This window comes from Ambystoma mexicanum, chromosome 9 (genome assembly GCF_040938575.1).
Source record: "Ambystoma mexicanum isolate Mex_15411 chromosome 9, UKY_AmexF1_1, whole genome shotgun sequence".
Classification (NCBI taxonomy): Eukaryota; Metazoa; Chordata; class Amphibia; order Caudata; family Ambystomatidae; genus Ambystoma; species Ambystoma mexicanum.
Genome location: NC_090931.1, coordinates 326,069,385 through 326,093,779, shown reverse-complemented (window position 1 = coordinate 326,093,779; position 24,395 = coordinate 326,069,385). Strand labels below are relative to the sequence as shown.

Sequence of the window (24,395 nt, the reverse complement as noted above, 5' to 3'; positions counted from 1 at the left end):
TGAGAAACATTTCCGTCCAGCGCCATCTGACCCACTTTACATCAGGGGCCAGTTTAAGCCAGATTCGCTTGTGGTTACCACAACTCCTAAGAGGGCCGGAACACTGGTAGCCTCGTCGGAGGTGCCCCATGATGAGGAGAGAAAAGAACTCTACACTATGGGGTGAAAGATAGCCACTTCGGCAGCTTTCCAAACATGGATCGGCAATAACTAAACACTTTTGGCAAGCTACAATTGCCACAAATGGGACAATATAACTACACTAATAGCTTCTGCTCCCGAACCTCTGAAGTCACAACTGGCCTTGGTAAAAGCAGATGGCATGGCAACATCCAGCTGTATCTTGAAAAACAACCTAGATGCCGCCGACTATGCGGGCAGAATTATTGCCGAAGGGACCATCATCAAACGCCACGCATGGCTACGCCAGTATGGCTTCAAACATGAAACCCAAGCTACACTCCTTAATATGCTGTAGAAGACACGATAAAGTCCGCCAAAGAGGAATATGATACCCTAAATTCTCTAGGCCAGCTGACCAACAAACCAGCAGGCCAGAGAGGAGTAAGACATTTTCATCTGTTTTGTGGCCAAAACTCCCAAAGAGGCTCAGGTTATGGACCAGGTCAGGGCTCTTCCTGGGGTAACAACCAGGGTCAAGCTTTGCAGGGATTCCAGAGAGGCCAGCGCCGATCTGGTGGCCGGGGGAGGTCCTCCACATCCAGAGGTGGACTTACACCTCCTAAACAATGACAACCCGCTCCAGGACCCCTCCCATGCCTCTCCAGTAGGAGGGCGTATTTCACACTTCACCTACGCATGGGAGGGAATCGCCACAGACAAGTGGGTGCGATCAACCGTGGTGGGAGTTTATTGCATGGAGCTCAGCCAAAAACCATCGAACCATCCCCTGCAACAAAGGAATTCAACGAAGGAAGAACTCATCCTTCTCGGGGGGGTCACTGCGCAGCTACTCAAGAACGCCACAGAGGTCATACCAACGAGCGAGGTAAACAAGGATATTTATTCAAATTACTTCCTTGTGCCAAAGAAAGATCGAACTATGCGCCCAGTATTAGACTTACGCCCTGCAAACACTTATGTAAAGCCACAAAAATTCTGCATGACAATGCTACAAGAGGTAATCCCTCTGCTAAAGCGGGGAGACTATATGGCAACACTGGATATGAAAGATGCCTATTTTCATATTTCAATGTTCCCAGCGCACAAAAAACTCTACCAATTGAAGGTGCTGCCCTTCTGAATAGCGTCTGCTCCAAGGGTGTTCACCAAGGTACTGGCGGTGGTGGTAGCGCACCTGCTCAGGGAGGCAATCCCAGTGTACCCCTACCTGGACAACTGGCTGATCACAGGGGAATCACTCCATCTTTGCAAACAAAACACACAAAGAACCATAAACCTTCTCTTCCAATTGGGCTTCTCAATAAACAAGAAAAAGTCAAGCCTGGTCCCCAACACAACAAAACAGTTCCTAGGAGCTGTCTTGAACACGGAAGCAGGGTTAATGTTTCCACCTATGGAAAGGGTTCACAACATGCTAAGGCAAATGCCTTTGTACCAAGCCGGTCCCCAGATAAGCATACGCAAAGCAATGCGTTTACTAGGCATGATAGCATAGTGCATATACCTGGTCCCACTCGCTCGTCTGCGCATGCGCCCCGTGCAGGAGTAGTTGGTGAAACAATGGTCTCAAGAAAGTGTTCAGTGGGACGATCTAGTGGTCGTTTCGCCAACACCAGTACAAAACCTACGCTGGTGGACAAAGGGAAACCTGTTAAAGGGAAAACCCTTCCATGACCCGGCAGTGCAAGCGATCGTTACAACAGAAGCATCACTCTCCGGCTGGGGAGCACATTACCTTCACTACATAGCACCTGGTCTGTGGACTTGCATCACAGAACCACATCAATCTACTGGAACTCCTAGCAGTATTATTCAAAGCACTTCAAACATTATCCTAACCAACAGTACCACTGCAGTGTTCTATATCAACAAGCAGGGGGCCACACACTCTCCAAGTCTGTCCAAGCTGGCACAGAAAGTATGGAGATAAGCACTAGGACAGGGGATGTTCATATCCTCCCATCATGTTCCAGGGGTACTCAACACTCTAGCAGACTCTCTGAGCAGAGATCCCCTACCAGAAGAACATGAGTGGCAACTAGAAACCACATCTTCTCTCAGTGGGGTTACCCCATGCTAGACTTATTCACTACAAGAGATAACAAGCAATGCCCAGACTTTGCTTCCAGATTCCCCCAACCAGGCTCCAAGGGGGAACTCCCTATGGATGAACTGGTCAGGGAAATTTGATTATGCTACCCCCCCACCCACCCATAACCCACCCCCTCCCAATACACATCTTTAATGAGCAAGGTAGTGGACAAGATTTACAGAGAACAGATGACGCTCATCCTAGTTACTCCCATGTGGGCAAGGCAGCCATGGTATCCACATCTGCACAAGCTGGCGATGTGCAATCCCATCAAACACCCGTGCCAGAAAAATCTATTGACTTCACACAGGGGAAAACTGTGCATTCTCAACCACACTCCATGAACTTGGCAGCATGGCTCCTGAAGTCATATGGTCCGACTCAATTTTACAAAGCTCCACCCTACTGATGAGGTCCAACCAGACACGTATGTTGGTATTCTTGTTCAGAGGCGAATTGCTTAGCATTTCGGTGCTGGACTGCCCTAGGGCAGGACAAAGACTGATATGTTTTAGGTATTTCTCTGTGAACGATGGTGAGCTAAAGACTCTGGGTAAGTCTCTCGTAATGTGTCTGGCAGAGGCACTCCCAGGACCCCCCCCCCTCTCTTGTTTTTGGCAGTCTTCAGGAGACTAGGGGCTGGTTTGTTAAATATTTAAAACATCTGCAGCCATGTAATAAAGCAGCAACAAGTATGAAAATGTACTGTTGGGCCCTAATCGTGCATATGTGTAGTAATATACACTGACGCGCGCGCACTCTAACGCACGCGCACACACACACTTCCACCACATAGGGTTACTGGGGGGGCCTAGGCTAGAACTCTGTAGAGCACGGCCATGTATGGGTGGTGCTGGGGGGGGGGACTTTGCACCAATGCAATTCCTATGGGATGGGGGCACAAGCAGTGGTAGACCTACTCGCATGTTAAACTTGTCTTGATGCCCACCACCAGGGCCAGGACACTTCAGTCATTGGTTGCGTTGATCGGTGTCTCGAGGTTGCAGGTGCAGTGGCTGAAGTTGGTGAGAGGATTTAGTCTAACTACTGTGGTGCAGATCTCCGTTTCGGGGACTGCTCTAACAGACTTGCAGCTGGACAGGCCAGACCCATCAGGTCACAGACCGCCCGGGCCCATCGAGCGAAGCAGCTTGGCGAAGAAACCTTGTTCTGAGGTCTGCAGGCCCAACAGGTGGTGCCGGTGGCATAAAACGGTCAACAAAAAGCTGTTCCTCGTAGTTGAGAGCAGCAGCAGGTAGATTAATTCCTCTCCCACCAGTCGAGCATCTACAGAGTTGCATGCTCAAGCTCAGCGTAGCGACCCTAGCAGCAGACCGGTCTGGTCAGTGGATGGCCAGCTCCCAGGATGGTCCAAGGCCACTTCCAAAGTTCACTGACAGCAGCGCATTGCTGCAGCATGAAGAACCAGCTTCTCCCACCAGTCCAGGGAAGGAAGGAAGGAAATCACAGAGCTTCTTCCCTAGTTGCACGAGAGGAAGCAGCAGGCACCAGTGTAAGGCTTGGGCAATGAGCAGTCCTCTAGGTTGTGTTCAGGAGTCTTCTTGTCTTTAAACTCTTGGTTCCATTTAGTGAGGGACCACCTGAATGACACCAAACCTTAGCCTCTTATCCAGAATCCATGCTGGGGGTTGCCACACCCCACCGATGGAAATGATTTGCTCCATTCAAACAGTTGTGCTGTCCAGTCATGCACAGCCTCAAAACCCACATTTGACCGGTATCACAAACTTCTGGGAAGGATGTATTTTGGGGCGAGATTGCCCCAAATCCAGTCCTAACAAGTCCAGTTCCACAAAGGCATTTGTCCAGGAGTCCAGATGTACTTTGTGAAAAACATGCACTTATATGAACTTCCCTGACCCAAGAGGGCAGGAATATTGCCAAAAAGTAAGATGACCGCATGACGGGGCTTAAACCACACGTGGAAGCCATTTTGAGTTTTAAAAAAAACTACACACTTCCACCAGCCTTTCTTGGGCACATCATAAAAGCATACCAAAGGGAAAAGGGGATACAAAGGGATCTTGCAGAACTCCACTGTAGGGTGGTTTGTGCTATAGTAAAGCAGCACAAAAAATACATGACCGTGGGAAACAGTTCCCTTGAAATGATGGCCTTAAGCACTCACCAGTGCCCCCAAAATAAATTAACTATACAGAAATTAAGCTTAAAAGGCTTTGCTCCCCAAAATAGTTACCAGGTGTTCGCGACACAGACATATGCTGTGGGTTCATTTGAGATCTTTGGTGGTATTAGGGAGATGTATCAGTTTTATGCTTAATCCCCTCTCCTAGTGAGATCTCAAGCACATTTTGATGGACTTCTGAACCTTTCTTTCTATCCTGAATGAGGGGAGAAGTTTTCCCCTCATTCATTCTTATACTCTGACTTTTTGGTAACTCTGTTCTTTTTGTATTACCTTCTCTTATGGAGTCTGCTTTCCTCAATATCTCTTAAATGCATCCGTTACACTTTTGCAGCACACAGCACCCTAAGTGCAGTGTTACTGGGAACACCTTGGGCTCTCCTTTTGTTTTCTTTGACTACCCTTAAAATCTACAGTCTTAAGGATAGAGGGATACTTTGTATCCTTCCTAAAACTCTTATGATAAATTGGCACACACCACCTTTGTGGAGTACTAAGGGGATAGCTATTATCCCCCTTCTCTCTGCTCCTGTGACTTCATATTCAAAGCGACAACCCTACAGTTATGGCTGGTGGCAGTGGATGTGTTCTACCAACTGTTGTGCTATTTATTACCGCAGACTGTGTTCACAATCTCGGTTATACACAATAGAGGCACATATGTTCTAACATGGTGGCTTCTTTTTGTTTCTTCACCATTCCACGTGTGGTTGTCCTTTGTTGGCCTTTCTACCATTCTGGGAGGGGAGGTCTGTGTGTGAGTTTTGCCTTTGGTGGGAACCCTGTGCTGTCCCCGCCTAGGCTTCAGTGCTTCTGTGATGCCTGCAGATCCTTCCAGTAACCATCACCACCGTTTTAATTTTTGACAGAGGAGCTCCGAAGAGGATGACTCCTTACCTTTGGCTGGCGGGATCAACCAGCCCCAAGACGAACTGCAGATCGAGCCATCCCTGAGGTGTTGTCCTTCCAGGGCTGCATACCGCAAATACCAGGGGACCTCCAACTAATTTGCAATGCAACATCTTTGCGAGGAACAATCCACCCAGAACTTTGGCGAGCTCTAGTTGGACCTCTAGAGGCACGATCCCACTCATCTAAGCCCCCTCATTAGAGTGCATGACTGCAGAATCGAATAAGATCGACCAGTCAATAACTGTCCTTTGTTGGAGCTGATAAAGTGCCAAAACCGCAGACCGATTTTGGAGACAAAAGAAATCTGAGGGTTCTCTCTCGTAACTACTGCTATGACATCCCATTCAGAGTCCTTCCTTTCGTCACCAGACCGAGGAATCGGGAGACCAGATTAGTTGCTGCTGCACAAGAGAGAATACAGCTATGTTTGCTTCTTCTAACCTAAGGTACTGTGGGGCTAAATGTAGAACTTACCTTAAGCTGAAGAGTCGCTCCAGTGTGACTGGAATGCGTTGCAATGAGTTTGGGTGTCCTTCGCAATGTCCCTATAACTTGTTATCTTACTAAGTATTTTTTATCTAAGTGACTAAAGTATACTTTGCCTTTCCAGCTGCTGCATAAGACCTTTGTTCCACTGCTACACTGACATTTGGATAGTTAGGGATTGGACTTGCAGAGCGTTAGCCTTGGAAAGTGTTAATAATAACTGAATTGTTTGTGTCAATAAATCCCCTTTCCCTTCCCACAGACATTGCTGTGACTTTACAGATAAACGGTAATGGCATTCAGATCATAATCTATGCGTGTGCGCTGCACTATTAGTAATGCGGTACAACTGTCATTGTAGCAAGCAACTACAATTGAATAAGTCTCATCTGAAAAGTATTGTGAATGGTTCCTATGTGTATTGGTTAGTCTAGAAGAGTATTTACTTACCTACCTTGTGTATATAAAATAAATATATTTTAATAGAACTTCCAGTGAGTAGGAGTTGCTTAGGACTGTTGTATTGACTCGGATCAGTGTACTTACCTACAGCTCATATCCTCCTCCGGAAAGCCTGACTGCTCTGCCATTCTACCAAATGTGTTGGGTAGTACAGACTTATAAGAGTTGGGGACCTGTATACCAAGTGATAGTTTTATAGTCTCTTACCTCAAGTAGACTTTAGAAAAACTCCCCTAACAGGCGGGACAATGCAAAGAGAACCTTCTTACCTAATAGTTCCCTACTCTGGTGATTGATGATTTCTGATAACGTCAACATCTAACCAGCAAATTCACCATATGTAACCATTTAAAATTAAGAGCAGTCTTTCAGCTGGTGAATGTTGGTTGGCCTGTTTGTATGAATGTTTGGGATTTATAAAGTGCAAACCTAGCTGGAAAGCAATGGAGCACTGTACAAGGGGGACACACCGAGGGGGTTACAAGAAGGGTGCTGGGGTAGCAGAGGAGCTGGGATGACTTTGTGGTGCTAGGGGAGGGTTAAACTCTAGAAGGGGAGTATAGGGTTGAGTGGAGCAATCCGTGAATTGATGAGATGTTCTAAGAACAGTAGGGTCTTCTGGTGTTGAAATTTAGGATGGAGGTGGCCTTTCTGGAATTCCATAGCAGGATTCTGTTCCTGCAGGTTCTTTTCACAGCTGGTAACCTTGAAATGTTCTAGGTTGCTCTAGTGCCTTTACAGACTACTGCAAAGTCCTCGACTGGTTTTTGAGGGGAGAGATTGAAAGTTTCTGCCATTACTTTACACTGTGCTGCTTTTCTTATGTAGAATGGTGTGCTTACATAATGTTAACATTTTCAATGTTGAATTAAAACCGTACTTGTCATCTTTTACTCTAGAACCCAGAGGAATGCGTAGATCTTTTGAATGATCTGCAGAACTGCATTGACAAGGCCTTGAGCAAGAAACCCAAAAAGAACACAGATGGTGAGAAATAAAGATTGTGTGGCCTTGTATAGTCTTCCATACTTTAGTTGTTTTAAGTGTGTGATACCTATTTTATAAAAATCGATATACATGGGAAACTGAACCCAAACAAACCTCTTTTAGCTCCATTTGCAAGACTGCTATTAAGACTAAAAAGGGCGGCTGAGGTTTCTATGATAGCTGCATTTAATAAGCACTTTTTGCCCATCGGACATGGCATTTCTTGGTGGTTTGTTGCTCCACTAAACAAGTTTGCATAGAAAGTTAAAATCAGCATTGGCAAAGTCTACAGTTTTGGCTTTGGCAGGTCATCGCATTTTACATTTACAGGGATTACTTTGTGTTGTCCTGAGAAAATTGGGCCTGGCACACACAACATGCCAGCTGAGGGGCCAGTTATCACATTACCTTTTTGTCACCTGTTAAACTCTGATCGCTGATTAAACACTTCTTACATTTTACAACTGTGAACTTTGAAACTCCTCAAAGCCTCAATCAACCCTGGGCTGTTAACTATGCCAAAGAGAATGGTGTGCACCCTATCAATCACTTTACTAGAATTCCAAAATGTAGGGGCTGTTTAACTTCTAAATAGAATGCAGACATGCATCAGGAGACGATATGTAGGAGGGATGTGCTGCTTGATAACTCGTAGTTTGTAGCAAAATATTGTGCAGTACAAAGACAGCACCTGTTTATCAGCCGTGCCTTTGCGAAGGGGGCATCAGCATTCATGTAAACAAGTGTTGGGTAGACTTACTTTTTGCAAATCTTACCCTCTGTCCTGAACCTCTCAGCACAGCTGCTGGACTCACTGGGATTTTTTGTCAATGACTGGCCAAGAGGAAAGGCAACGCCCCTCTCTGCAGCTCCAATGTGAGAGGGGAGCACCAGGATACCGCTGTTGCAGCTGCCGAACAGCTGATTCAAGAGATCTTCATTGTATCCCCCGCGGGCCACGAGGAGCGTGCTGCCCGTAAAATGGCCGCCGTTGTGGTAGCCATGGATACCATGACCACAACAAGTGCTGGCGGTCCTGATTGAGCCTCGCGCCGACCTCCCCTCCTGCCTTTAATTGAGGGGAAGCGTGCCGCGATGCGAAGCCGCTGAGGGAAGGCCGACTCCCCTCTCTGCAGCTCTCCGCTGCTCAGAGCTGCCATAAGCTGTGCCGTGCTGTCCAATCATAGGTAAGGGATCTGCAATGCCCCCCAGTCAGACCCCCATACACCAGCTACTTCGCTGGAAACAGGAACGATTGCCTCCAATCCCTTTTTACGGCTGAGTGCTGCTGCACTTCCCCACCGTTACTCGCTATATGGAATGCCCACCTCCAGATGACGTTTGCGAGACGTCCCACTATGGGCCACTTCATTCCATTCAGTCACGCCACTCTCTGCATACCATCCCACATGTAAGGCCAACACACTTACCCAGGCCTCGATTACCCGTTCTCCACCAGCAAGATGTCCAGGCCGAGGCTCCGTTGCTTCCTGCAGCTGCTCCACATAACCTCTCCTCGACTGTCTGCTCTTCGCAAGCTCCTGAGCAACCCGCCTGCTGCCCCTCTTGTAATTACCGATACTGGCTATCCTGTTATACTGCCCACTACGCCATTTATTACTGTGAGTAATGATATTGTTGCCACCCATACAACTGTTAATGCTGAATATGATGCTATGCTGCCCACTGCCCCAATGTCTACTGTGTTGAGTGAACATGTTGTCGCTGTGCCTGCTAACCCTCCAGCAATGTGTGCCCTGCCTGTGGATAGTAGCGCAACACCCCTGCTTAAATGTGCATTGGTGAATGCCCGATCCATCCCTGCCTACACTCTTGATGTGCACGACATGATCACCAGTGACCATGTGGACCTCCTCTTTCTTTGTGAGACATGGTTACAGGACTCCCCTCGCCCTGGCCATCCCTACTGGGTACACTATCTTTAGTCAAGATCAAGTTGGCCAAAGGGGTGGAGGTGTTGCCGTTATTGCCAGAGATGCACTCAACATCAGGATAATTCAAGGTGACCTAGGCCATAACTCCGACTATATCTATATTAAACTCCAGGCTTCACCCACTTCCACCATTGCCTTGCATCTTGTCTATCGCCCTCCAGGCATTCCACTGACTTCCAAGATGCCCTTATACACGCGCTATCAGACAAACTCAAAATAACTTCCAAAGTTGTGTTACTGGGTGACCTCCATCTCGGTCTGAATGGCAAAAATGATGCACACACATCTGCTCTACAAAAATCTCTAACCACATTAGGATTTATCCAAGCCATTACCAAGCCCACTCACGTGAGAGGACGCACATTGGACTGGGTAGCTCACTATAATTGTCCCATTCTCCCATACATATCCGGCATCCCTTGGTCTGACCACTTCTGCATCAAACTAGACATCACCAGTGCCACTGGCTACACTAAAACCAATATCACGTTACCAGCAGCTCTCTAGAAACCCACGGAAGCTAACTAAAGAGAATCTTCTCCCACATCTCCTAGCACCAGCCCTCCAGCCACCATTTCCGAATGACCCAGTCCTCCTGGCTAACTCCTTTAATCAGGTCCTCACTCTTGCAGTTGACACCATAGCTCCTCTTACCCTTAAAAAGGCTAAGAATACCAAGCATTCTAATGCATGGTTCACTCAAGTACTAATGGACTTGCGCTCAAATAAAAGGGCTTCACTTGCCACTTGGAAGAAAAACTCGAATGAAAAAACCAAAGCAGCATTCAAGGCCATTACTAGAGACTATAAAACAGCCATCACACCGGCCAAAGTTGCATCCTTCAATACTAGGATCAACAACGCTAAGTCTGGGACGAAGGAAATCTTTGCAATCTTCAGGGAATTGGAGACTCCCACAACCCTCCTAAAGGACAAGTCATGGTGCAATACTATTCAAACTGCTATGCTAGATAAACTGGACACTCTGCATTCCAAAATTCTAGCTCACCAAAAAGCCATATTCCCTCTTCTAGACATCTGTCCTACTCCTCCCCGCACAGCATCTGCTTGTAAGGATGTACCGGCATTTGAATTCTCAGACATGAGCGAAACAGAAGTCATTGCCTTTATCGGGTCCATCAAACCCTCCAATTGTAAAGGGGATGCCTGCCCTGCACACATCATTAAGGATTGTGCTCCTGCCCTCGCCCCTTTCATCACCGCATTCATCAACTCATCCTTCCGCTCTGCTCAGGTCCCGACTTCATTGAAGGAGGCCTGGGTCCGTCCGCTACTTTAAAACATTTTTTTTTTTTAAAAAAACCTCCCTTGACCCTCTGGTCCCAGGGAACTACAGACCTATCACCACTGTCCCCTTCCTAAAGATTCTGGACAAAGCAGCCTACCTGCAAGTTCAGAAATTCTTGGAAGATAACCAACTCCTGGGACTGTGCCAGTCTGGCTTCCAGCCACGGCATGTCACTGAGTCGGCATTACTTGATCTTTAAAAATGTAATTGATGACCTGAGAGACGTAGGTAAGCTGGCTCTCCTCCTTCTCGACCTCTCAGCGGCATTTGTTCTGGGTCATCATAAAACACTCTCATAATATGTCCTCCACGGCCAACTTCTCCCAAACGGCCTGTGAGTGGATATCATCTTTCCTCAAAGAAAGAGTGATGAAGGTCTTCTCTGATACCTCTAGTGCCAACCCCAGTCCAGTCAAATGTGTGGTCCCACAAGGATCCTGCATAGCCCTGACTCTCTATAACCTCTTTACCAGGCCCTTTTTCCAAATCCTTTACGCCATGGGCATCTCATATGCCAATTATGCAGATGACACTCAGGTGCTCATCCCTCTGACTATCCTTCTGATATGAACACCCTCAACCTCATCTACTCCACAATTCAATCCTAGATAGCTGAAAATTGGCTTTGTCACAACAGTGAGAATACTGAACTACTGCTAATTGGATCCACAGCCATATTGGGTAAATTGGACAAGCAGTACTGTTCATTCACAATAGATAACATACCCATCACTGTGTCAAGTAATCAAGACACTGGGCGTATATCTTGAACCTAGCACGACCATGGAGAGGCAGGTTAATGCTATTGCGTCCTCAGCAGCCTATCATCCTAAACTGATCAATGCAGTTAGGCCATTCTTATAACAAGAGAACTGCATCACCATTGCAAGGGCCATTATTGGGTCCAGGCTTGACTATTGCAATGTCCTCTTTGTTGGAATGTCCCAAAAGAACCTGGCTAAACTCCAAATTGCTCAGAATAATGCCCTAAGGGCTGCAACGGTTACCTCACGTAGGGATCACATGTCTGGGGTCAGAAGGCAGGTGCACTGGTTACCTGTCTAAGAAAGGATTTTATTTAAATCGTTGGCTCTCACACATAAATGTCTTCATGGATTAGCACCCCTCTACCTAGCTCAAAGGATCATCAAACAAACATCCTCTAGACCGTCCAGGACTGCATATGCCAATCACATCACTGTCCCTCCTACACGGAGAGTGCGGCCGGTGGCTCCAGCTTCCCAACCATGGCAGCGACATATTGGAACACCCTCCCAGCCCAAATTGATTGAATCTCATGCGGCCTTCTGTAAGGCATTAAAAACCAGCTTCTTTGTATAATGGCCTCCCCCTTCTAACATGCACTGTGCTTTCTGCCCTCTGTTGTTCTCATACTATGTACTGTATCTTGCAATGCAACCTGTGAACATGTCCACTAACTCACTGTAACTAAGCAAATTGTATCAACCCGGGGCCGCTCTCCTGTAACCCTGAAGCAAGCCTTCATACATTTTCTTACAGCGCCTTGATGCCCATGGGCTGCAGTGCGCTACACAAATCCATAAATAAATAAGGTGAGAAAGCCCCCCACCCACACCCTTTCCGATGCAGTGACTCCAGTGGAATGTGAGGTGGGTGGGAAAGTGAAAAAAAAAGCCTGGGAGTGGGTAGTGAATGAAGGAACCCCAGAGTAGGGAGCAAGAGAGATACAAATCCTGGAGTGGGAAGAGAACAGAGACACCCCAGTGTGTGGTGGCAGAATAGTGGAGTAAGAAAGAGTCGGGAGAACGGAGAGACCCCAGACTTGGGAGAAAAAAGGAAGAGAAGGCCCAGAATGGGCATTGAGGAGAAGAGCCCCAGAATGAAGGGACACTGAATGAACTCCCGGGTGGGGAGAAAGGATGAATTGATACCCTGGAGTGGGGAGAGTTCAAAAGAAACACTTAGTGGCAAGTAGAAGGAAAAGGAGCTGCAGAGAGACTGAAAGAACCCCAGAGTGGGGGTGGAAATAAAGAAACCCCAGAGTGGGGAGAGGGAAAGAGGCAAACCCCAGAGTGGGGAGGGCATGAAGATGCCCCACAGTGGGGAAAGAAAGAAGACACGCCAGAGTAGGGTGTTTTAAAGAGTTGCTTTTTGCCACTTTGCCTCCATAGTTTCCTATGGAACCCATTCTTTTTTTTATCCTGTACCTGACATTTTGAAGGGAAGTACAGCCTTCAGCTTCACTTCCCTTTTGCTCACATGCTGTTAGGGAGAATTCTCATAAATGTGCTTATTCCCTTCACCTTAGAGACCCCCAGCAACTTTGCTGAATTTTGAGTACTTGATTTTTCTTCCTGGAGAGAGTGTGAGCCTTTTTTCCCACTCTCGCATGATTTTTATGTGCGTTTTACTATTGTGTTCTTTGATTGTGGAGCTTTAGACAACTCCATAGGCATCATCTTCATTTGTCACACTGCACCCTCAGTGCAGTGACACGTGGAAGCCTTTCAGGCTGTCCCAATGTTTAAATACCTTCCCTGGGATAAACTACTGTTTCCCAGAGAAAGTAAAGTGAAATTGACTTTACTAGTCTTTCCAAATTCCTAGACCCAGCTCTCGCTATCTTACAATAGGGTGCTGGAGGGGTTACTTAGTATCCCCTGTGTCTAGAAACTCATGTAGCAGTCGAACGCTACCCTTTCCCCTCGAAATGGCTGGTGGCAGTGGTTTTACAACGAACTACCATGATTTTTCCTGACTGCAAACACCGGTAGCGTTAAATCGCAGGAGCCATGTTTTTCAAGATTGCGTCTGAGCCGCCTTTATTTAAACTGGTCTTTTTTCGCCATTTCTTTTCGGAAAGGTCCTTCTAGAGTTTCTCTCTGCGTGCCAAACCAGGTTTGGTCCCTTTGTCCCGATGCCTTTGGCGGGCTTCAGGACTGAAGACCGCCACTGGCGCCCAAGTGTCTGGGGTGGGCAGGAAGTGAAGGAGGTGCCCAAACTCCCTGTGATTAGTCTCCTCGGAGACCCAAATGCACTCTGGCGTGATTGGCTGGCTGACTGTCCGGCAAGGACAGCCACCCTGCTGGGTGAGTGGCAGCTAGGCTGGAATGAATGGGAGGAAACTGGATAAAAGGCAAGTCTCTTGGCTTGGAAGGCAGAGTCGACCACTGGAACAAAAGAACCGAAGATGAGCTGGAAGAGGACGGCTGCTGCATCTCCTGGACCACTGGTTTGCCTGGTGAAGCCCAGCTGCAGGTCCGAATCGCCAAGTTCATCTCGACAGAGAAGTCCTTCAAGGACTTCTCCCTTTGAGTTGGTGGGACCAATCAACTTGTAAGCCACCCGGAGACCATTCTCGGAGCTGGTTGTATTTTCCTCAGAGTGCTGCAGGAAACCGAATAGCCAGGGAGAAGCACACCAGTTGGTGTGCTTGATTACAGCTTCCGGAATTAAAGTTTTGCTTTTGCCAGCTTTTTGACCAGTCCCAGTGCAGTGCAGGAGTCCCCCGACGTCCTCCCTCTTGTCCCCACAACTGAGGGTCAGGAACAGTGAGATCTGCAGGAACTGCTAGGAACAGACGTCTTCAGCTGCATCTTTTTCTTCATTGTAAGGTACTGTGAATACCCGACCGAGAAAACTTACCTCTCACTGCGAAAGTGCTTGAAACTTAGGCAACTTGCAGGCCTAGTCAGCTCGTGACCTAACATATCAATCTTTCTTTTGCAAACTACTTCTGAGAAATTTGGCAAAGACTTTTCCGTTTAACTTCCAGAACTGCTTTATCCTATACAAGACTTTAGCCCATTGACTTTGGCCTAACCTATTGCATTGAATCAACTCCTCTGGTGAACTCAAACTATTTGCACTGTTTTAGAGTAACTGTAATATTTGTTTTATTAACGTATGCCTTTTTGCTCCTTCTTCAAAGTAGTTTAAATGCCTCAGAACCTGATATTGTGAAGTACTGAAGTATATTTTTGTGTGATATAGATTGCATGCTTCTAGTGAATATTTTATAACGGACTGAAATAAATTAAGAAGTGCTTTACCAAGAAACCTTGAGTAGAAGAGTTTATTTGAATATGTGTAGTTGTAGACCTCTGTATAACACCCTTACAGTTCACATTCCCTCTTGAGATAAGCCTGGCTGCTCAGCAACACTACCACAGAACTGTGTAGTATAGACTTACACCAAAGGTTGGTTTTGCTTACACCTGTAGTTCTAGTTGTGTGTAGTGGTCCCAAAGGGTACTGCATACACACTTTGCCTAACACATGCTATGGGAAAACTGATCAGTCCTCCAGACTGTCAGTGCTGGGAAACTTTGTTTCCCTATTGACTTCTTGTATTTTTACAATTGCACACAGCATCTTAAGTGCAGTGCAAGGGGGATACTTTTATCTCACTCTGTTAAAGAGAATTTTCATTTTAGTGCTTAATTCCTCCCACTTTAGAGACCGCTAGCTCTTTTGCTGGACTTTAGGACTTTTTAATTTTAACCATGGAATGAGTGAGACCTTTTGCTCACTCCCTCATGTGTTTTGATCTGATTTGCATTGTGTTTCCACTGTTTTTGGAGTCTGACAAACACCATAGGCATCTACTTTTTGTATGGTGACACACAGAACCCTCAGTGGAGTGTCACTGAGAAATCCTTTAGATTTCTCATAAGGTTCAAATACATTTTCTTGTGTGAATTACTGTTAGCAAGAATAGTAAAGTGAAATTGACTTTACTTAACTTTTCTCTTTGTAGGTCCAGCACACACCATTGCATGTGTAGTGCTGGGGGGGGGGTTACTTAGTAGCCCCTTATCCTACATTCTCATGTAACGTTTTTTTGCTACCCTCACTATTTTAAATGGCTGGTGGCAGTGGTTTTATTTTCCTACCATTGTGCTTTTCTACCGCTGGCTGAATCCTCAGCTGCAGTATAGCACCCATGGGTGACCGTTCTTGTCAAAATGGCCTGGTCTTCTTTTTACGCCATTTTCTGTTTGTGAGGTCTTTCTTGGGTTTTACTCCACGCCCCAGGCCAGGATTGAGCCCTTGGATAGTTTTGCCTTTGGCACGCTTCAGTCCTGAAACCCGCCTCTGACTCCAGAGTGCCTGGAAGGGCAGGAAGTGAGGGTGGTTCCCGAAACTCCCCTGTCCTTTGTCTCTAGGAGTGACTGAATGCAACCATTCCTGATTGGCTGCTTGGCTGTCCTTTCAAGACAGCCACCCTGCTGTGTAATTGACAGCTTAGGCTGTGTATGAATGGGAGAAACATGCTTAAAAGGCGAGCGTTTTGGGACTAGAGGCAGTGTCGACCACTGGTACGCACACCCGATGAGGAAACCGTGAACAATGCTTGCTGCATCCTCCTGGACCTTAGAATTCCCCGGTGAAGCCCTGCTGCTGCGCTGTAACTGCTTTTTCTGATCGACAAGAGAAGCTCTGGAAGGGACGACTTCTTCCCTTGGATTAGTGCGACCAACTAACCCAGAGACGAACTGCACTGGACCATCTTCTCCGACTGGCTGTACTTCTTTGCTGCTGCATGAACGGAGTGCCAGGGGTCGAGACATGCGTAATCGAGTGCAACGTCTGCAATCCGGCCAGAAGCTCCAGTAGTCTCCTAAGGACCCCCCTGAAGCAGGATGACCAGAGCTAGAGTCCCCCCCCCCCCACCAGAGTGCAGGACTCGAGGAGTGAAGGATGCCCAACCGGTATCCAAGATCTGTGGTGGTACTGTTTACTGCATGCTGAAACCGCGAAGTGCTGCTGGTCCGAAAAGAGCCTCTAGCTGCCGACGACCTCCAAATTGCTGCTGCAGGAGTCCTCTAGACGTCCTCCCTCTTGTCCCCACAAGTGAGTCTCAGGAACCCAGGATCTGTATTGCTGCAACAAGTCAGAATCCAGCTGGGTTCAGAAACCAGAGGTGTGCTGTTCAGGCTTGGGGGTATTTACCTCGGTGTCTTTAGCTTTGCTCTTCTCAGTTGAGACTTGCAGTGCCTACTTTTGTTAGAGTTGATTTCAACTCTGCTTTCCACAAGTGTAACAGCTTTTGACTCTACAAGTGATTTCTACAAAACTCTAACTTTGTGCAAGACTTTTTATTAACTATGAAGTGCCTCGGCTCCATAAACTGTGCTCCAATTGACTGGCTGTGCTGGCTCCCTGCAGACTCTTCTAGTCCATTAACTTCAATATATTCTGTCTCTCAGAGGTGATAACTTGTTTTAGGACTGTTGTTGCTGGGAAAGGTTTTGTCTAGACTTCATTGGAAGATTTAAGTATACTTACATGCCCTGAGGACCCGTTTAACCTTTTTCTTTCTTTTTTAACCTTTCCTTTCTACAACCTCAATCTGCAAAGTGTACGAGTGATATATAAATGCCATTACTTTCCTTGTGTATGAAGTCACCTCTGGGTGTTGGAAGTGTGTAAAAAGCATCTCTAAAGAGTATCCACTAAACTTATGCTGATTCTGGAAAAGTATTTTAAAGTATATTTCCTTGTTACATATATTGCCCTTTTTAAAGAATGCTTATTTAAAAATTGATGTTAACTATTTATAACTGAAACCTTGAGTGCAAGTGTTACTTGGCTACGTGTATTTGGGAATTTCATTGCTTTGCTGCAGATCTACAGCTCACATTTACCCCTCTTCAGATAGGCCTGGCTGCTCAGTCACACTATCAACTTGTGTAGTACAGCCCTATACCAAAAGGTGGGTTACCTATTACCAAGTTGTCAAGTGTTGTGTAGTGTCAGTGTTACTACATCAATTCTTGGCTAGTACCCTAGCTTTTTGAACATGGAATTTTTGGTTACTTCTATATGTACCTAAAGACAAGCTGGTAGCAGCAGTTACATTTTTACAGTTTTTGCATGACTTTTGGTGTACACATTTGCGTTTCCCGCGTATGGCTACTAAACATGGCTTCTGCCTGTTGGATAAGATTTTCATATTTTTGAGGAATCTTCGTGACCTGTGTGAACCCCAGAACCTTTTGCATGGACTTGATTATTTTCCTTGTCCCTAGGTGAAGGGGAATCTATTTCCCCCTCACCTAGTCTTTTACTCTTATTGATTACCTTTTTATGTCTCTACATATTGTATGGTTGGAGTTATTGTTTCCTATAACTCTTGGGCTTAGGCTGGGTTGCCCCTTTGTGCTTCCCTGTTAATTTCTCTTTAATGTACTTGGTTGAAAGATTCTCATCGCCCTTTAAATTTTATATAGTGTGCCAGCACACCCCACCTTCTGTGCAGTGCTGGTGGATACAATGTATGCCCTTGCTTACTTACCTGTTGCATTTTTGTTACAATTGCAAGTTTACTTGAATGGCTGGTGGCAGTGGTTTTACCTTGGTGACGTTTTAGTCTCATTACTCGCAGTCTGTTGAACCAGCCTCGGTAATGCACAGAAGAGCCTCAAATGGTGTGCTCCTTCCTTTTTTGCCATTTCTCGTTTGCTTGTAGTTTGACGTCTTGCCCAGCCATTGTAAGTGGGTATGACCTCAGTGGAAATGTTGTCTTCGGCCGGAATACTTTGTATTCCACGGCAAGGCTGCAGAGTGTCTGAGAATGCAGGAAGCGATGGAGTCCAAAACTCTGCAGCCCTTTGTCTTTCACTTTGCCTGAAAGGAACCAAGTCCCAATGGGGGCTGGCTGTCCTGATTGGACAGCCAGACCACCCCTTTCTGTAAACTGCAGGTAGAGATTGCAGAAGTTGTGCTCTAGCTCCTGATAAATACTCAGAACCTGGAAGCTGCTGACAAGCGGACCACTGGAGTTGAAACCGAAGAGGAAGATGAAGAAAGGACATATGTAGCAATTGCCAGCAACCAGAGTGCCTGCTGTGTAACGGGAGCCTGATGTAACCCTTCCTTCCAACCGACCTGGGGGTTTCGAATGTGATGGTCCTTCCTCTCTGACATCTTCTTCTCTACCTGTGGTGTCCCCCAGGGATCTAATCTCTCTCCCTGGCTGTTTAACCAGTATCTGGCACTCCTTGCCCACCGCATCGCCACTCTCTGCCCCAACTTTCAGTGCTATGCGGACGATACCCAGCTCATTTTCAGGCTACCCTCGGCCGCCTCCTCTCCTTCCCTCATCTCCGACTGTCTGCTATCCAGGAATGGTGTGCCGCCAATGACATCTGCCTTAATGCCAGTAAGACTGAGATTCTACTCATCGGCACACCCACTCCCTCCTTCCCTGCAGCGCTCTGGCCAGCCTCTCTTGGCCTGCTTCCTGCTCCTACTTGCAAGGCAAAAAACCTCGGGGTCATCTTCGACTCCACACTCTCCTTCTCTCCTCATATATCTGACGTCTCTAAGAAGTCACACTACCACCTGCACCTCCTCAGAGGTATTCTTCCCTTCCTCTCCTTCCCCCAGAAGTTCACGGTCTCCAGAGCCCTGGTTCTCTCGAAGCTGGACTACTGTAACAGCCTCTATCTTAATCTGCCTGCTTCCACTCTCCGCCCTCTGCAACTCATCCAGAACAGGACTGCGAGACTTGTCCTTGGCCTCAAGCCCAGGGACCGTATCTCTCCAGGACTGAAATCTCTACACTGGCTCCCTGTGGCTGCGAGGATTAAGTTCAAAACCCTCTGCATTGTCCACAAGGCCTTCTGGGGACTGGGGCCTAAATACCTTCAACTCTCTCTTCCTAAATATCTTCCTTCCCGAGCCCTTCGCTCATCTGTCTCCAACTCCCTCAGGGTCAGCCGCTTCTCGAAGCAACGAGCTGGGGGTAGATCTCTCTCTGCAGCAGGGGGCCTCCCTCTGGAACAGCCTTCCTGCCTCCCTGAAACTTGAGGAGAACCATCTTCGGTTCTGGAAGCACCTCAAAACCTTCCTCTTTGCTTCTGCTTTCTCTCTCCCTCTCCCCTGCTAAATTCTTCATTGAAACTGCACTGAACCTGCACCTGTGCCACTCTCACCGACCTCGGTCCTTGGCCCAGCCACTCTACACTTGCACTGCCTCCCTGGCAACCCCTGCACTGCAGGACTGTCTCTGCATCCCTACAGCCCCCCCTCCCAGCACTTGTCTGCACTTACCTTGCACTTGCCACCAGCTGGCCCTATTTATTTATTTTTTATTCTACTTACCCTGTTCAGCACTTCCCCCTCTCCCCTTCACCTTGCACTTTTTCCCTTCCCCCTACCCCTGCACTTGCGCGATCTGAATGACACCTGGCCTAGTAGGATCGTTGTCTTTCTTTCCCCCCTGCCCCCCTCTCCCTGCCTCGTTGCGCCTTGAAACACTTGTGTATAGGCGCATTACAAATGCCATATCATATCATGACTCCTACCCAGTGGCTAGTGAGATCCATTAGTCTTAGGAAGAACTGCATTTTGGGCTATCCCACGACGTGATGCGACCTTGCTGGGCTGCAAACCGCCAATACCCTGGGACCTTCAGCCTGAGTGCAGTGATGGTCTTCCGAAGTCTGAATCTAGCTGACACTTTAGAACATCCAGAGACACGATTTGAATCCCCTCACCAGAGTGCAGGACCGAAAAGAGTGAAAAGAATCCGACCGGTGATATTCGTTATTCCTCTGGCTTCTGTAAATAGGGGCCAAATCCACAGCGCCGCGAGAATCTATGAAGAAACCTTTGCTTGAAGCCTCCTCTGATGACTGCTGCTGCAAGTTCCCATCCACTGTAAAGTTCTTTTGTCTCCAGATCAAAAATCCAAGGACCGGGTCCTGTGCTGCTGCATCCTCAAGGCATCCACCCAGAAGGTCTTTCTTTCTCCTAAGGTACTGTGTGGGCTTGGGTTATACTTACCTTAAGTCTGGTGTGCATCCTGTGAGGCTGAGTGGGTGATTAGCGTGGTTGGGAGTTTGCCCATACCAACTGGCCAGGCCTAATGCTGAAACACATATAGGGAACCTTCTGTGAAGTCCCTGAACACCTTAACTAACTTTGAAAGTTAATACTTGTTTAAGAAGATCTCCTATGGAACTTTGACTTTCCTGGAACTGAACTCTATCTCAACCTGCTGGTAGCTAGACCACCAGTGTCCCTCTTCTGCCTCTGAGATAACTCCTACAATAGACTAGGGAAGGACTGGATAAGAAAAGGATTCCGTCTCAAAGTTTCACCTGTGTAAAAGGACTTGGTAACTTTATCTCTCTGAAAGAAGTTACAAAGTGTCCTTAAATTTATGCTTACCTTTGAGTTGCTTTTTGCCCCTTAAAGTGTCTAAGTTGCTTGTGTCCCCCCCCCCCCCGTCTCATAAGTAATCATTGCTTAACTGAATGAGTGAGTGTAAAAGCATACCAATAGGGGGTTCCCTTCCTTGAATAACATTGTGTCATTTTTAAAGTAACATTGAGTGTTGCTTTCCCTGGTCTGCTTCATACAGTTTTAAAACAGTCTTAAGGTTTATACTTGCCTTTAAGTAGCTGCAGGCGCCTTCAAAAAGTATATAGGTCCTACCTCGGTTGTGCTACCCTGAATTGCTTTGGTGCTATTCTAAAATAAATTAATGAAATTCTTAATTAAAGATAGTTATGTGCTGCCAATAGGTCAATTACTTACCTTGAAATACATTGTGTCTTTCTTGAAGTGCAATAGGGTTTCACTTTCCCTGATTTGCATGGTGCAATCAAAAATAGTTTTCATACTTCTTCTTGAGGCCCCACCAGAAGGTTATTGCAAGGATTATACTTGTAACTGGGTTGGTTTATTATATAATTTCATAACTGAGTCATGATGGGTCAACTACCCTTGAAATACTGATTGTATTATAAAAGTATATATAGCCTGGTTTTATTCCCCAAGAATAGCATATAACTATCCTGAATGTTTATAACCTTAAGTTTGACTCAACTTGACTTGCTTCTTTCTCCTCTAAATAAGGTTATACCTTGGTTTACATACCATAGTTATTGAGGTTTTTTTTAAAATTGTGTTTATATGATGTTATAGTACGTACTTAACCAAGAATTATCTTGGTCTACTTGGATTTAAATATACCCTTTATTTTTACAATACATAGTATTTAATAGATTCTTTGGACCATAATTATCCGGCCTTCAAAATTCCACTAGACCTAAATGGCGAATTCCTTGGTTAATATACTCGACCTAAGAGAAATGCACTTGCCCCATGGTGATGGGTGACAAAATATTGACCAGTGCTTTCTGTAAAGTGTTGCATGTCAACATAAGCACACTTCATATTTGGTGCAATTTTGTCAACCAAAGGCCACCCTGTGAAGTGTCCTAAGGAGGCCTACATAGTTGTGTTCTGCATTTCTTTGGCAACAGCGGTCATGAATAAATGCACAGCCTCTTGCAGTCGCACTAGACCAGAAGAATCCTTGAACCCGCAACTCCTGGGCACCTCCCACTGGAACAAAGGGCAGAAGATCGAGCCCCCAGCGACCACCCCCTGACAATCCATAATGATATCTGATAAACTGAGTCAGGCAGGTAAGTAAGCATCAGTGTGCCTGTCCCCCCTTTCCTCCATAGGATAAAATTGGGAACAAGTCCTTTTGTCTCCTGTCTCCCCTCCACTGACCTTTGGCCGTCAAACCTGGGTTGGGCATTTTTAGGTAGTTTTTCTTAAGTCCATCCAAAGGACTTGATAAGACTCTACTTGGCAATATAGTGCTCCAACTTATAGTAGAAGTCTATACCACTCAAGGTAATGGTAGCTATGACAGAGCAGCCAGGCTTATTTTAGGAGGGAGAGGGAAACACTTACGCACTTAGTTATGTAAACATTTTTTATTGTGTGTATATATGTATATATATCTCTGAGGCTTGTGGAATCTGCTTAGATCACATGCTATGCATAGGCCGACATCTAGTGGAAGCTGCTGAGTATTGTTTTCGAATTTCAAAAAGGGAAGTCGATGGCGTGCCAGTAATACTATCCCAAGTGACGTCCACTGTACCCATGAGCCCTCGTGTGTCTAGGTCCCTCAGATTGGTTTTTTCCACCATCGTGAGCGGTCGCTTATCGCGGAGTCAAGTTTAGGCGTATGCCATTGACTTTATAAAGTGTTAATACTAGTTACACTTTCTGTCCTTTTTCGACTGCCGTGTCTCGGCGCAGTGAAGAACTTGACAAGAAGAGGACCAACCGTCGGACGAAGATTTTTGGATTTCGATCGGCCTCGGAAGGCCCACTGGGCCTAGGCCCTTACAGTAGGAAGAGTGGGGGGCGGTCATTACAACATGTATATTTCCACCCCTTTCCCTGGTCGCCCTGCTGCCTACCGCAAACATGGAGCGAGCTCAGTTTAAATTTTGGCCGTCCTGCAACAAAAAATACACGTGGAGCGATGAGCAGAGTGTGCAATCTCTGCCTTAATCGAGACCATGACGAGACTCGCTGTCGAGCCTATAAATTGCTTGGCCCTAAAACCCTGAAAGACCGTAGTACAAAGCTTTGGACCCACCACGCCATGCAGGCCGAGGCCGCCATGGAGGTGGAGGAAGACTCCAACGCCGGCAGCGACGCTGTCCTTTCGGATGGCGAGGGTGACGGGGAACATCTTCGTTCCCCAGTGCTAGCCCCTGAGCCTATTAGACAGGCCGGTGGCTCTGTTGTGGGGACGACACCCGCCGGCAAAGGCACTACACTTTCCCACACCAAAGACATACCCCACGGCAATGTGTCTCACACACGCCAAGAATTGACGTCTAGGGGCAAATATACAGATACACTGTCCTCTGGGCACTCCTAGCCTCGACTGCCTCATGACAGGCCCCAGAAGATAAAGGATGCCGAACATGAAACCCTTTCTACTGACCACAAGACGTCGAAAGACACTGGTGAAGCCCTTCCCAGTGCCGAAACTCGACCCACACCTGGGAAGACGCCTAAAGAGTCAGAAACGTCTATTTTAATACAGAAACATGTCCCCAAGGGTCTACCTAAGGTTTGTACCTCTAGGAAGTCATCCTCAAAGAGTCCTATTCACAAGGATAAACGTAAAGACAGGGATTCTCCCCAGAAGGATAAGAGTCTTCATGTCAAAAGTAAAGCCAAAACTTAGTAAAGATCCACAAGAGCCTGATGAGATCCAAGCAGAGGCCATTTCTCAAGATCAAGAACAAGATCATATCCTGATAGAAGTAGAGGAGGGAGACGATAACTTACCTACACCCTCCACTCCTACCATTACTTCCCCTGGGATCATCCCAACCTCTGCCAAGTGGTCAGCCAATGACATAGACCGAGTTATGAGTAGGATGTCTTTCTTTGCGAACTTCTTTGAAGAGCACCCACAAGCCCTCAAAGGTTTAATGAATACACCTCCTACCACTCAGGCATCCAGTTCCAAGGCCTTAACTATGACTTCTCAACCCTGCACGTCTTCGCAACCATCAGAGAAAATATTTCTCCCCCTGCCGAAATGTATGATGTACCATCCACTAAAAAGACACGCATCTCCACTGGTCTTTTTGACCTACACACAGAGGAGGAAGAGTATCTAGACCAGGATACATACTATGATGAAGATGACTTTGGGGATGTGGACAAGGGGTCAGGACTTTAATAAGGATAATGACGACAACGAATCGGAGGTCTTTGCTATGGACTTTCCAGTCCTACAAGACCCTCCCTTACCTGATTCCCCAGTGGAAAACCAGCCTTTGTTAACGACATACTACTCATGGGTTCTGAACATTTTGGCATTGACACTCAAACCCAACAGGATAAGGATTTTGTAGAGAACATCCTGGGAGACGACAAAAAGGCGCGCTGCACAGTTTATACCCATGCTAAAATCTGTGCAAAGAAGGATTCAACCTTCCCTATAGTTGCCCAACCAAACTAGGGCAGTGAATCCGAGAATAGAAAAGCTATTCCGACCAGCACCCTCTGACCCCTTATACATAAGGGGGCAGCTCAAACCAGATTCACTTG

At 46.7% G+C, this 24,395-nt stretch overlaps 1 protein-coding gene across 1 annotated transcript in view; it reads left to right on the top strand.

The window, feature by feature from the left end:
- MYBBP1A (MYB binding protein 1a) overlaps window positions 1-24,395 on the top strand; it is a 1,153,837-nt gene that overhangs the window by 556,828 nt on the left and 572,614 nt on the right. Inside the window, exon 14 of the mRNA XM_069614733.1 lies at window positions 7,163-7,250. Within this exon, the coding sequence (XP_069470834.1) occupies window positions 7,163-7,250 (88 nt within the window). The remainder of the gene's footprint in view (window positions 1-7,162; window positions 7,251-24,395) is intronic.